General features: G+C 42.6%; 1 protein-coding gene across 3 annotated transcripts in view; it reads right to left on the bottom strand.

The window, feature by feature from the left end:
* The window catches only part of gtf2ird1 (GTF2I repeat domain containing 1), a 44810-nt gene that overhangs the window by 29873 nt on the left and 1162 nt on the right, over window positions 1-13775 (bottom strand). For all 3 annotated transcript variants that reach the window (XM_026182306.2, XM_026182307.2, XM_026182305.2), the window contains exons 2-3: window positions 2222-2351; window positions 721-862 (exon numbers count right to left, since the gene is read on the bottom strand). In XM_026182306.2, coding sequence (XP_026038091.1) covers window positions 721-862; window positions 2222-2347 — 268 coding nt within the window. In that variant the 5' untranslated portion in view covers window positions 2348-2351. The remainder of the gene's footprint in view (window positions 1-720; window positions 863-2221; window positions 2352-13775) is intronic.

Here is a 13775-nt window from a genome sequence, read left to right on the forward strand (position 1 = left end):
CAAAAAACCAAGATAATATTGGTCTTCCAGCCAAAAAATATGACAATAATATATGTCTGTGGGTTAGGGTCTCTTGAGTCACATGAATCTTGTGCTGGCTAAGTGAAAAGTTGGATTTTTAAAAAACATTATTTGTAGCATCGGCACAAAAGGAAGTGATAAATTATAGCAAAAAAACAAAACAAACAAAGTATCGTTTACTGGCCAAATTGCTGTTGTAAACAACCTGTGGTGTGAGTCAGAACTGTTATGAAAGTGTTTGTCCGCTCCATTACTTTGCTCAGTTCTAATAGAAAAATGGAATATTAATTTATCTCCTCCTCCTACAAATGCACGGTGGGTTTTTAAAAGGAGTGCTATAAAGTACTGTCAGTAAATTTGTAAACATAATTCATCAAATGGCTTTGCTAAATAAGATATGATGAGACACTTTGCTGATGTATTGTTATTTGGGATAAAAAGGGGGGGAAATGTGGCTCTGCATCTGCTTTGGTGATTTATTTCATGGCGACATCATTTGATGTTGAGGTAAGCTGCCGTGATTATTAAAGCTCAGATAATCTGCATCTGTGCAAGCACAAAACGAAGATTTCTTCGGGGACACAAGTGACACAAGCGTATTTTAAGTAACGACCTCACAGCTGCGGCTGTAATGAGAGTGATCGATGTTCTACTAAGACTGAATGAATTATGGGAAACGATGTTCAGAGCGGTGCTTACGGCAAAACTTGTAGAAGTCTGTTTGGATTTCCCTCCTGGAGTTGAGGAACACTCTCCCCTTTTCTGTGCCGACGGCGATCACGCTGTCCTCGTGCACGGTGACGCACGCCACCTCGGCGTTTAGTTTAGACATCGCCATGCACTGCAAAACAAGGAAGCTTTTAGGTTTACAAAGGACCGAAACACTTTGTAAACTGATGGCTTAAGCAAACAAAATGAAAATGTCAGTGACGACTTCCAGTTGTGGTGAAGAACTTCACGTACACTTCCATGTTGGGCATGAATCTTTGTAATTTTTGGCTTTTAAGGGTTTCCTTGAACTGTTCTTTATTCAGAGTACAATAATTGTACAACATGCATCTCTAATGACATTCAAAAACAAGAACTGAGTTGTTTCCTTTTTTAGATTTTCTCTAATCCACATGTGGTTTAAAGGACACGTAGAGGCTCAAATTACACAAACACACGTCCTTACAAGTTGTACTTTGACCAGATGCTTTTGGTTCCAGTCAGTAAGCTTCTGGCATAATTCTGGCTGGATATTTGACCGGGTCAGGTTCCTGGCACATGAATGGCTTTTAAGCATACTCTTCTAATTTGAAATAAGGTTGAGGTCGGGCCTTTGGGAAGCCCATTTCAAAAGCCGAATATTAAGCCAGCTTCAGTGCGTGTTTGGGATCATTGTCCTGTTGGAACACCCAGTTGTGTCCAAGTTTTAACCATCTGGCTGTTGATTTGAGGTTAGGTTATAGAATTTGGAAGCACTCTGCCTCATTCATTCATTATTCATTATTCCATCCACTACCACTGGCAGCAAAACAGCCCCAGAGCATGATTCTACCACCTCCATACTTGACACCGACCTTCCTTAAGTTTGAAAGCCTAACCTTTGGTCCTCCAACTATAACTCTTGTACTGCAACTAAATAGCTAAATTATTGTCTCGTATAACCATAAAACTTCTCCAGAGGGGATTTGGCTCGTCCAGGTTTGCAGCTGCAAATTTCAGTTTCGGTTTATTTATTAGCCAAAATGAATCCAGGAATAAACGCAGGACTTCTGTAAGTGGACAACACGCCTGGTGACCCCCCCCCCCCCCTCCCCCAAACTATATACACAGTTAAATTAGACCAATGAAGTTATTTAATTTGCAGAGACAATGACTTTGCTGTTTCTCATAAGCTTGCATTTCTTAGTATGGAGCAAGACTTCCTCCATATAGGAATCATTTACTGGCTTTTACTTGAAACACGTTAACAAAAATTATTAACAATCTTGATATTACTAGAAGAACTGCGTCCTTATTTTCTTGGAATTAAGCAAAATACACTATTCCTCCCTTATATTCAATGCATGCTCACATAAACAGAAAAAGTAAAAACTATAGCAACACTTTTAAGGTGGATTTCATGAAATGTTTAGGAAAAAAATGTCATTTTGGCCCCACATGTCAAAATCTCCAACAGGAAATAACGCTGTATGACCCTTGATTATGAACGTACCACTGAGTCGAGGGCAGACACCAGGCTGGTGAGGATCTCCTGTCTGGCTGACACCAGCGGGACCTGTGGCTCGCCGCGGGAGTTCGTCCTGATGCCGTCGCATGCCAGCTTCCTGATCTGAGCCATGCCTCTGTGGGGACCGGATGAACACAGTTTAGACAGGCAGCCACAGAGCGACACAGACAAACCCTGCATGTGTCTGAGGATGCATTCCTGTACACATGCTGCAGTGACCTGCATTCAAAGCAGGTTCTGCTGACATCATGTGGTTTGACTTTAAGCAAATATAAGCTTTTATTCAGAACGCTGAGCTCTGAAAGGTGAATAATTAATTCAGAAGGGAGGGAGGGTTTCCTTCACCTGTTTCACACAAATACGAGTCTACAGGCCTCATTAGGCTGGACTGGGACTTTTAAAGTGATTGCTGAGCAGATATATTTACCATCTTTAATGTGCCAGCATGCTAACATTATCACAAAACAAAAAGCAGAAGAGAAACTTACTGGAAACCGCTTTAACTGATGTATAGAAGCAGGACCACAACTTAGACGCTTCTTTTCCTGTTATATGCCTATAAATGGATTCCTGCCATGCACGCCTGTTTGTTCTCATTCTCCATGCCCCATCCACCCACCCCTCTACTTTCTTTCTAATATCACCTCTCTTAGGGGCCCCAGGGGGGGGTCTACAGAGCAAAGAAGCAATCGTAGATCCATGCCAAAGTCATCATGCTGCTCCACCGTTCCCATCTGCCAGATGCAACTTGCACAATTCAGCTTCACTAAAGGAGTATGAACTTCAGAGGGGGGGATCGGGATTCATCCTCTGTGGAACATGAGTGCCAGGAGAATTATCCTGGTTACAGATTTTCCAAATTGTCCAACTGAGTGCCTCCAAGCTTATTAAATCCTTTTCAATACTGGTTTCATGTGCACTACAAGATAATGACGTAAATTCACAGCATGGGAGCTTTGGCACACCTGAGTCACCTGCAAATCTTTTGTTTGTACATTGTGTTTAGGCACAGAGACTTAAAAAAAACCAGTCGTGCTGACATTGAAAAACCTGTTTAGGACTACTCTTTTTAAAAAAGAGACCAGAGTAAGTGAACTGAAAGACTCAAACCCACAAACTGAACTGACAGTGGCACCGATATCAATCAAATCCATTCAATCCATTCCGTTAATACAGCATAGTGAGTACAGCCTCAATTCTTAACCTCATGAACTCCAGAAGACGTTACAATGAGAGTCTGCTGCATGTTGATATGAGTATGATATGAGTTGCCTGTCCGTCAGAGGATAGACTTTAAAGTTCTGATGCTGGCCTATAAAGCTCTGAATGGTTTAGGACCAAAATACATCAATGACCTCCTGACCCAGTATGAACCATCCAGATCCCTCAGGTCATCTGGATCCGGTCTTTTATCAGTTCCCAGAGTCAGAACCAGACACGGAGAAGCTGCATTCAGCTTTTATGCTCCTTATATCTGGAACAAACTCCCAGAAAGCCTCAGATCAGCTGAAACACTCAGTTTATTTAAATCCAGGTTGAAGACTCACCTGTTCTCAGCTGCATTTGAATAAAGCACCAAATCCACACTTTAAGCTTAAATTTCAAAACTTACATTTAACTACTGATTTTATCTACTGTTCTGATTTTATCTGTTTTGATTTTATATACTGTTGTTTGTTTGTTTGTTTGTTAATTAGTTAGTTAGTTTATTTGCTTGTTTTAATCAATTTTAAATCATGCTTTTTATTTGTTCTTGTTTCTAATGTCTCTGTAAAGCACTTTGAATCACCTTGTTGTTGAATTGTGCTATACAAATAAACTTGCCTTGCCTTGCCTTGCCTTGATATGAGTTGATATACCTAATCCCCGCGTACAGACAGAGGCTGAAGCTCTCCAAACCTGTCGTGAGGACTAAAAAACTGTGGAGCAACGAGGCTGTGGAGGAGCTTCGCATGTGTTTGGAGTCTACAGACTGGGACACAATGAAGGCTGCTTCTAACAGCTTGGACGAGTTTACGGACACTGTTACCTCCTATATCCACTTCTGTGAGGACAGCATTGTGCCATCACGCACCAGGGTGAGTTATAACAATGACAAACTCTGGTTTACTCCTAAACTCAAAAAGCTGTGGCTGGAAAAGAGAAAGGCGTTCAGAAGCGGAGACAGGGACTGCTACAGAGAGGCCAAGTACAGGTTCACTAAAGAAGTGGACATTGCTAAACATCAGCACTCTGAGAAGATGCAGCAGCAGATCTCAGAGAATGACTCGGCCTCTGTGTGGAAAGGTTTTAGGAATATCACAAACTGCGACTGGGGAGAGTGCCCGCCCTATGGAAGACATCCTGCATCGTCCCGGTCCCCAAAAAGAACCGGCCCAATGAGCTGAATGACTTCCGACCGGTGGCACTGACGTCACATCTTATGAAGACTCTAGAGCGGCTCTTCCTCAACCTCCTCCGACCACAGGTACAACATGCCCAGGACCCACTACAGTTTGCATACAAGGCGGGTGTCGGAGTGGAGGATGCCATCCTGTACCTCCTACACAGAGCCCACTCACACCTGGATGGGGGAAAAGGCACGGTCAGGATCCTGTTTCTTGACTTTTCCAGTGCCTTTAATACCATCCGGCCCTGTATGCTTCAAGAAAAACTGAACAGGATGGAGGTGGACCCCTGCCTGGTGGCCTGGATCTCCGACTACCTCACCGACAGACCACAGTACGTCAGGCTGAAGGACATCACGTCTGACACTGTGGTCAGCAGCACAGGAGCACCACAGGGAACTGTGCTGTCCCCTCTTCTCTTCACCCTGTACACCTCTGACTTCTGCTACAACTCTGAATTATGCCACATTCAGAAGTTTGCAGACGACACGGCCATCATGGGGTGTATCTGGGATGATCAGGAAGAGGAGTACAGAAGTCTGGTGAGGAACTTTGTCGCATGGAGTCACACAAACCACCTGCAACTCAACACCTCAAAGACTAAGGAACTGGTTGTGGACTTCGGGAGGTCTAGAGCAGGTCCACTGCCGGTTCAGATAGAGGGGGAGGAGGTGGAGGTGGTCAACAAGTACAAGTACCTCGGGCTGTGGGTGGACAATAAACTGGACTGGTCATGCAACACAGAGCACCTGTATAAAAAAGCCCAAAGCTGTACTTCCTCAGGAGGCTGAGGTCTTTTAACATCTGCAGGAAGCTCCTGAGGATGTTTTACCAGTCGGTGGTTGCTGGAGTACTTTTCTATGCTGTGGTGTGCTGGGGGAGCAGCACAGCAAAGAAGGACTCATCCAGGCTGGAGAAACTGATCAGGAGGGCTAGCTCTGTGGTCGGCATGAAGCTGGACACTCTGGTGACAGTGGCAGAGAAAAGGACATTAAAGAAACTGCTGGACATTATGAACAATGCTGGGCATCCTCTGCACACGGCCATAAACAATCAGAAGAGTCTGTTCAGTGACAGGTTGCTTCTCCCAAAGACAAGAACTAACAGACTTAAAAACTCCTTTGTCCCACACGCCATCAGACTGTTTAACTCCTCTCTGGAGGGGAGAGGGAGGGGAAACAGGAGGACAAAGGAGGGGGGAACAACTAAGCTGTAGTGCCTCTTCACCTCACTGTGCAATACCTTTTGTGCAATACTTTTGTAAATAGTCAACGGTGCAATAGACTCAATACTTGAAATGTGCAATTCACTTGTATTTTTATTTTTATTCCTATTTATTCTATTTATCCCCTTCGTATATTTTATTTATATTGTCTCTGTATTTATATATATGTGTGTGTGTATAACTCTGTAACTTCTGTCGGTGCTGTGCTTTTTTGGAAATCGAATTTCCCAGAGGAACCCACCCGAGGGATTAATAAAGTTCTATCTAATCTAATCTAATCTAAAACTACAAGCCTAAAACCCCCCACTCCACTGATGACTTGCTCTTAGCCAACACCCTTAACGACTTCTACTGCCGTTTTGACGAGCCATCAGGCAGCCTTCACACCTCCAACGGCCCCAACAATAGAGGCACTTTGGACACTAATTCCCCCACCTCTCCCCCCTCCATAGAGCCATCACCACCTTCAAACTGTTCACCTACAACACCCCCCTCCTCACCCCACACAAAAGAGGATTTCACACCACCTCCTCCCACCACAACTCTTCATATTCATGAAGCAGATGTGAGGAAGCAGTTTAAGAACCTGAATGCTTGGAAAGCTCCCGGCCCAGACGGTGTGTCTCCTGCCACCCTCAGACACTGTGCAAACGAGCTGGCCCCAGTGTTTTCTGGCATTTTCAACTCCTCACTGCAGGCATGTTATGTGCCTGCCTGCTTCAAGTCCTCCACCATAATCCCTGTCCCCAAGAAACCTAGGATCACTGGACTAAATGACTACAGACCCGTGGCTCTGACATCTGTGGTCATGAAGTCTTTTGAGCGCCTAGTTCTCTCCCATCTCAGGACCCTCACGGCCCCCCTCCTGGACCCCCTGCAGTTTGCATATAGAGCCAACAGGTCTGTAGACGACGCCATCAACATGGCCCTACACTTCATCCTGCAGCATCTGGACTCCCCAGGAACCTACGCCAGGATCCTGTTTGTGGACTTCAGCTCTGCCTTCAACACCATCCTTCCAGACCATCTCCGAGACAAGCTTTCCCAGATGAATGTGCCTGATCCCATCTGCCGGTGGATCACTGACTTCCTGACGGACAGGAAGCAGCATGTGAGGCTGGGAAAGAATGTTTCGGACTCCCGGACCATCAGCACCGGCTCCCCTCAGGGCTGTGTTCTTTCTCCTCTGCTCTTCTCCCTGTACACCAACTGCTGCACCTCCACCCACCAGTCTGTCAAGCTAATCAAGTTTGCAGATGACACCACCGTTATTGGGCTCATCTCTGACGGGGATGAGTCTGCCTACAGGAGGGAGGTTGAACGTCTGGTGTCCTGGTGCAGCCACAACAACCTGGTGCTGAATGCCCAGAAGACAGTGGAGATTATTGTGGACTTCAGGAAGCACACAGCCCCACTCCCCCCCATCATCCTGACTGACACCCCCATCACCTCTGTGGACTCATTCCGCTTCCTGGGTACCACCATCACCCAGGACCTGAAGTGGGAGCCCACCATCACCTCCGTCATCAAGAAAGCCCAGCAGAGGATGTACTTCCTGAGGCAGCTGAAGAAATTCAACCTGCCAACACGGACGATGATGCAGTTCTACACTGCAATCATCGAGTCCATCCTCACCTCCTCCATCACCGTGTGGTACGCTGGAGCCACTATCAGGGACAAACAGAGACTGCAGCGTGTTGTGCCCTCTGCTGAGAAGGTGATTGGCTGCAGACTCCCATCTCTGCAGGACCTGTACACCTCCAGGACATTGCGGCGTGCAGCTCGGATCTCAGTTGACCCTTCTCACCCTGGACACAGTCTGTTTGACCTGCTCCCCTCAGGCAGGAGGCTCCGGTCCATTCGCACCAGAACCTCTCGCCACAAGAACAGTTTCTTCCCCTCTGCTGTTGGACACATGAACAATAACCATATGACTGTTCCCACCACTAACACATGACCCTACGCTGTGTCACTGCATCATTCCATGTTTGGCACTGATCACCACCTGCACTCATGTATATATCTTTCTACGTAGCACTCTTAATTCTTATTCTCATGTATATATCTCATGTATAGCTCATGCACATATCTTTCTACGTAGCACTTTTAACTCTTATCCCTACTTTTATTTTTTCATGTCTATTTAAGTGCTATTTATGACACTACGTTTGCACTGAAGCACCGCAGCAATTTCCTAATGTTGTAAACCTGCTCAACATTTGGCAATAAACCCCTTTCTGATTCTGATTCTGATTCTGAGTGCAAGAAATTAATTCTGCATACGTCTCAGCTGAATGCAAGAAAATTACAATGAAGTTATCACTGTCAAGACATTTTTTCATCCTCTGTTAAACCAAACACGTAATTTGTGGATATTTGTATTATTTAAAATGTTTTTCATATGAGCCACGGTTCACTGTAATTAAATTATTAGAAGTAGAAAACCTATTATGTGAAAAAAGCAGATACATTTCGGGTGTCATAACTCACAGGCCAGTTCCTGTTTAATTCCTGATTGAAAACACCACAACGCTGCGTACAACCATACACTCTGTCACTGGGACCTTAAACTTTTCTCCTTAACAGATCTTGGGTGTTAAAAAAAAAGAGGTACTGGTTACAGATTATTAAAATGAGTCCTTATGTTTCCAAAATAACTGCATCAGCATCGTATCGTATGAGTAGCTAAATCAAGGAAGGAAGGCATAGAAAAAACGGGCCATGTAAACAAAAAAAGCAAAGCTGCAAACAGACAGGAAGTGTTAAAGAAAAGCTGCTCGGCTAAAGCCAGGCACTATGTTCTCATGGCAACTGAAACCCGTCTCCTTGGAAACTAATCTCGGGGCATTTGAACAATGCAGCTCTGGCCTTTAATCTCTCCAGACACTGGGAACCATTATACTAGCCTCTGGCAAGCCCAAACCACTGACTCAATAGAGAGAGAGGACACAGAGGCAGAGAGACAGACAAGAGGCAGAGGGAGGAAGAGGAGGGTGGGTGTGGTGGGGTTCAGCTGCACCAGTTTGAACGTGCCAAGTCTATTGGCCATCTAAATCTGCATCCCCTGAGGCCACAGCAAACATTACCCCCTCCCTCCCTCCTAAATTATTATGGCCTGGAAATAGATGGCCTCTTTCCCTCGCATATTTAAAAGGCAAAGGAAGCAGAGAGAGAGGGACAAACGGTGGGGATAAGCAGAGGCTCGGGATAATGCCATGTCAATTGCTTTGCGAGAGGAAGCTCAAGCATAATGTCACAGTGCTGTTATGATTCTCAGTGACTATTGAAGAGTTCAACATGGAACGGCTTTCATAAATAAAGCAATGCTCAAAATCAATGAGTCTATTATGATCCCGAAAGAAAAGGAAAGCCAAGATTATTTATTGCAAATCCAGCTGTTGATGGAGAATGAGGTGAACTTTGCAGGCATGCGGGGACTATTCACTATGATTTCATCCAGACAGTCACTTTTACAAAAGCTCAATTATACTCTAAGCCTGCAAAAAGAGGCTTACGATCGTTGTTAGTATAAGCAACAGTCATGCAGTTTATTTAACATAACAGGGGTTTTTCCTGAAGGTAAAGAAACTACGCCGCCCACCAGAAAGGGGTTGTCCTTGGACTGTGCCCAGCTTGCTCAAAGTAACAGGAAAATGTGGAGATTTCTTTAAAGTAAGGCTACACTGACTCTTTGTCTTAACCATCTACGGACCAATTGTACTAAGGTCCAAAATACTCCTACTATTCCTACTGTATATTACTGTACACTACTATTCTTATTGTATATATTGTATATCATATATCTTATTCATCTGTTCCTCTGTCTCTCCTGCTGCTTTGAGCATGTACATGACAAAATAATTTCCCTCGGGATAAATAAAGTTGTTCTTATTCTTATTCATAAAAATCATCCTGGACTAGGGCTGCCACGATTAGTCGACTAGTCACGATTATGTTGACTATCAAAATCATCGACGACTAATTTAATAGTCGACGCGTCGTTTGAAGCTTTGTAAGATCCCAAAAGACGCAGGAATGAGTAGTAGGATTTAAGAATGTAACAACGGACTGAAACAGAAGATGGCAGCACTGCATGTACAAGAATGCCAGCTGCCGTTAAACCCCGAAGAAGAAGAAGAAGCTCTGTCCCAGAATTCATAGCGCAGCCCTGCTCAGTTTCCGACAATGGCGGCAGCTAGTTAGTTTTAATATTACTTATTATTCTTTCTGGGTCAGTAAATAAACGTTTAACATATTTTCAGGCGAGAATGTAGCTGTGTAAACCTCAAATATCTGCTCAGTTTATCAAGACACCGCATATTTTCAAAAGCGCTTCGACGTTTTCGGAGACTTCTGTTGCCCACTAGCTCGATAGCTAGCCGGGGGCTAGGCTCACTAGAGCCGTGAGAACACCGGACTCCCGGCAAATCGTTTTCAAACCCACCGCCGTCCTTCGGTACTCAGGTTGAACATATATAAGTCACATAGATAACTTAAAAATGTTATTGTTTGGCTTTTTTTAGTATTTTATTTGTTCCTGAGTAAATCGATTTGGCTGAGATTGAAGTTAGTTTTTACACAGCTGAATAAACGTCAAGCAGACAGCTGATTATCAGAAGTGTGAGATGCTCAAGAATATACTCCGGTGTCCTGTTATATTTTAGATAGCAAGGAGCAGACGGCTGAGTTTATTAAACTTCACCTAAACAATCTGCAGATTTCATTAAAATTTAATAAACTATCATCTTGTCTTTATTTTTAGTTAGCACATACCTTAAACACTTAAAGCTGTAAGCTAATGGTAGTTATATAAGAGCAGATGCTGCTGGTGCAATAAGCTGTACGTTTTACGTCCAATGGATGCATGATCTGATTAGTCGACTAATCGCAAAAATAATCGGTGACTAGTCGACTATCAAAATAATCGTTTGTGGCAGCCCTATCCTGGACAGAACAATTTTGAGCCATTGATAAAGGTCCTGCCTGCTAGGGCTGCTCAATTATAGCAAAACTCTTAATGACATTCATTTTTGTCCAGTACTGACAATATGGTTATTTAATACAAATGTTCACATAAACTGGAAAAATGGTGGATTTACTCAATTTAAAAAAGGAAGACAGATAAAACTCTTTTTATTAAGAGAGTTTTCAGTAACTCTGATTGCAGCTCAAATGAATAAACTAAATGAATGAATGTGACCTGAATTAAAGCAGCCACAGCCTGGCAACGAGCAAATGGGAACTACATGAAAGAGCAAAAATGAAGGAAAAGAACATGCTGCATGGGAAAACGCACAAATTAAAGAAAAACTTTATTTTTATCATCGGTGTAAACCACAATTGACTTTTAAATGAAAATTCAATTCCATTAATTCGCCTATAACATAATCAGTAACCCGATATGACACAAAAGACATACGACTTTCTCTCTATCTGGTTATGATCTAGTCAACTTGCAGTGTTTCGAATGCGTGTTAAGATTCTCTGCAAACTGCCTGAGCATCATCATCAGCAAGTGGTAAATGAATATAATGAATTCAGCTTAATGCAAAACCAAAACTCAGTCTGAGTGCTCAGATGTTAATTGACACAAGACATTTTTATGATCACATGAAACAAAAAACTCAGCGTAGCTATTATACCTCAAGTCTTAATGTTTTACTTTCTACAAACAAGGCGAAACGTAGCCACATCAAGTCAAAACCCCTTATTTTCTGTAATATACAGTGCTGTTGTTGTACTATAATGGATGCTTATATTAAACATAACCTAAGTTCAAACAATGAAGTCAGCATATGTACAAGTAATCCCTGTGAGCCTAAAACTCAGCCTTCCTACTGCTTTAAAACTGACGTTTCTTCCTACTGTTGGCTCTGTATGATGTCATTAAGAGTTAAGCTGTATGTTTTACAGTCATCACCGGCACACAGCTCTTGACGTGAGCACAGAAGCCCCTCCTACTGCTGTTCAAACCTTCTTTTTGTGGGAAGCAGCCAATCGGGAGGGTTGGCTTTCGGGGTGATACTTCTGTAAAGCTTGTCGTCTCAAACCAACCACTAAAGGACTTTTATACATACATTTATACAGCGCTTTTACGTTTCCACACACCCCGATGGATTAATTAGGGTCAGTATCCAGGATTATACTGTCAACCTTTCTCTCAGAAGATGACCTACTGAGTGTAAAAAGAATAAATACATGGTGCTGGAAATGAGCAGAATAGGTCCCCTTTAAGATATTTAGCCACTGTTTTTGAAGGCACTAAAACTTTAGATTTTAATTCCCTAAATAAATACTAAACCTCTATCTTGCATCAGAGGTAGGCAAGGTTAATGTTAGTGTGATTCATAAGGTTCAATGTTTCTTGCTGACTAAGGTGAATTAAAGATAGACCTATTTTAGTACGAGGTGCTCCTATAGAACTTATGTGGTGTAGGGACAGCACCTGGTCTACTGCAATTCTTACAAATGTAGACATCTTTTCATGTATTTGTGGCTCAAAGGTGTGTTTCAAAAAAGATCAAATTACATAAAGAAACTATAAATAAAAAGGCCTGCAGGTAAACACCAATTATATTTAAATATATATATATAACTAACTATTAATCCTAAATGGTGTACCATAATAATACCACTCAAGGTCACCATCACAGAGAGAAGGGTTTCCAGCACACCTGCTTAGCCGCACAGGTGTCTCCAATTATTGTGGCTGATTAGGCCTGTGCTCAGGTTGAAGGTTTAAGCTAATGGCAAAGCTTCGTGAACCAAAATAACTGGGTGTGTCCTGCGATGTTAAATTTCCACTGTGTTATAGCCAACATCAGGTAATGGAGGTGCTTTTAAAACAATCCTTTCCTGTTCACAGATTTGTGAAGTATAGATGTGGGAAAAGCATCGAAAGCTAGTTTGTGATGCACTACTCAAGGTTGAAACTGATTGTAAACGAAGTTTAATTTCTGTATTTCATCCTTTCATAGCTTTGAAATGTTTTCAAATGGGGGTCAATTTTGCCTTGGATCTAACCAGAAAAAGCAATGTGAACTGAGTTTTTATTGTGCCGTTTATGATGCCGCTGTGCTCAAAAAGCCAGTGTTTCAGGCTGGCATAAGTAGCATATTTGTGTGAGGAAACTGAGCCGAAAACAGACTGAAATCGTTCCAGCTGGTGGTGTGCAACTTAAGAGTCTGTAAATGTTTTAGTTTCACCGGCCCAAAGAAGTGCGAGCCAACTCGGGAGTGTAACAAAGATGTCAATCAAGCGCAGTCCTCAGAAGGTGTCTGATTGGGAAAGGGAAGCGAAAACGACGCTTAATCTAAAGTTCATCCTGCTAGAATAATTATATGCAAGTCATTGAGGGTAGAGTGTTTTGGTTTTTGTTTTTTTGTCCCTTTTCATGGAAAGGCACGGCACCTTGCTGTAAGTCTGGGTGTGGTTTGATAGATGTTATCTAACATTTCCTTCCAGCAGCAGACAATCCTTTTGTTTGCTGTGTCAGAAACTAAGTCACCACTGGTGTGATATTTTTTTTTCTTTTTTTCCTAAGTTCTCCAAAGTTAAAAGTTGAAAATCGAGTCGGCTGTAACACCTTAAACTTAAACATCTCCTAAAGAGGTTTGATTTTTACTCTGATAAAACCTTTTTATTGGAGTAAGAAAGGGTATATGTGACATAAGGAAACTGATAAAGAACCAGGGAAACTTTTTTTTTTTTTTTCTCTAAACCTTTATTTGACCAGAAGCTTCACTTTCTGGTCAGTTTAACAGAACTTCAACTATGTTAAAACTGTATTTTACTAAAGAAAAATTAAAGTAGATTTCGACTACAGTAATTTCAACTGAGTTGGCACGATGCTGTCTTCATACTGCACATCTGTTTAAATACTCTTTAAAAAGTTCACGTCACAGCTGAGGTAAATGGGAAAGGTAAG

Source organism: Astatotilapia calliptera, chromosome 10 (assembly GCF_964374335.1).
Source record: "Astatotilapia calliptera chromosome 10, fAstCal68.1, whole genome shotgun sequence".
NCBI lineage: Eukaryota > Metazoa > Chordata > Actinopteri > Cichliformes > Cichlidae > Astatotilapia > Astatotilapia calliptera.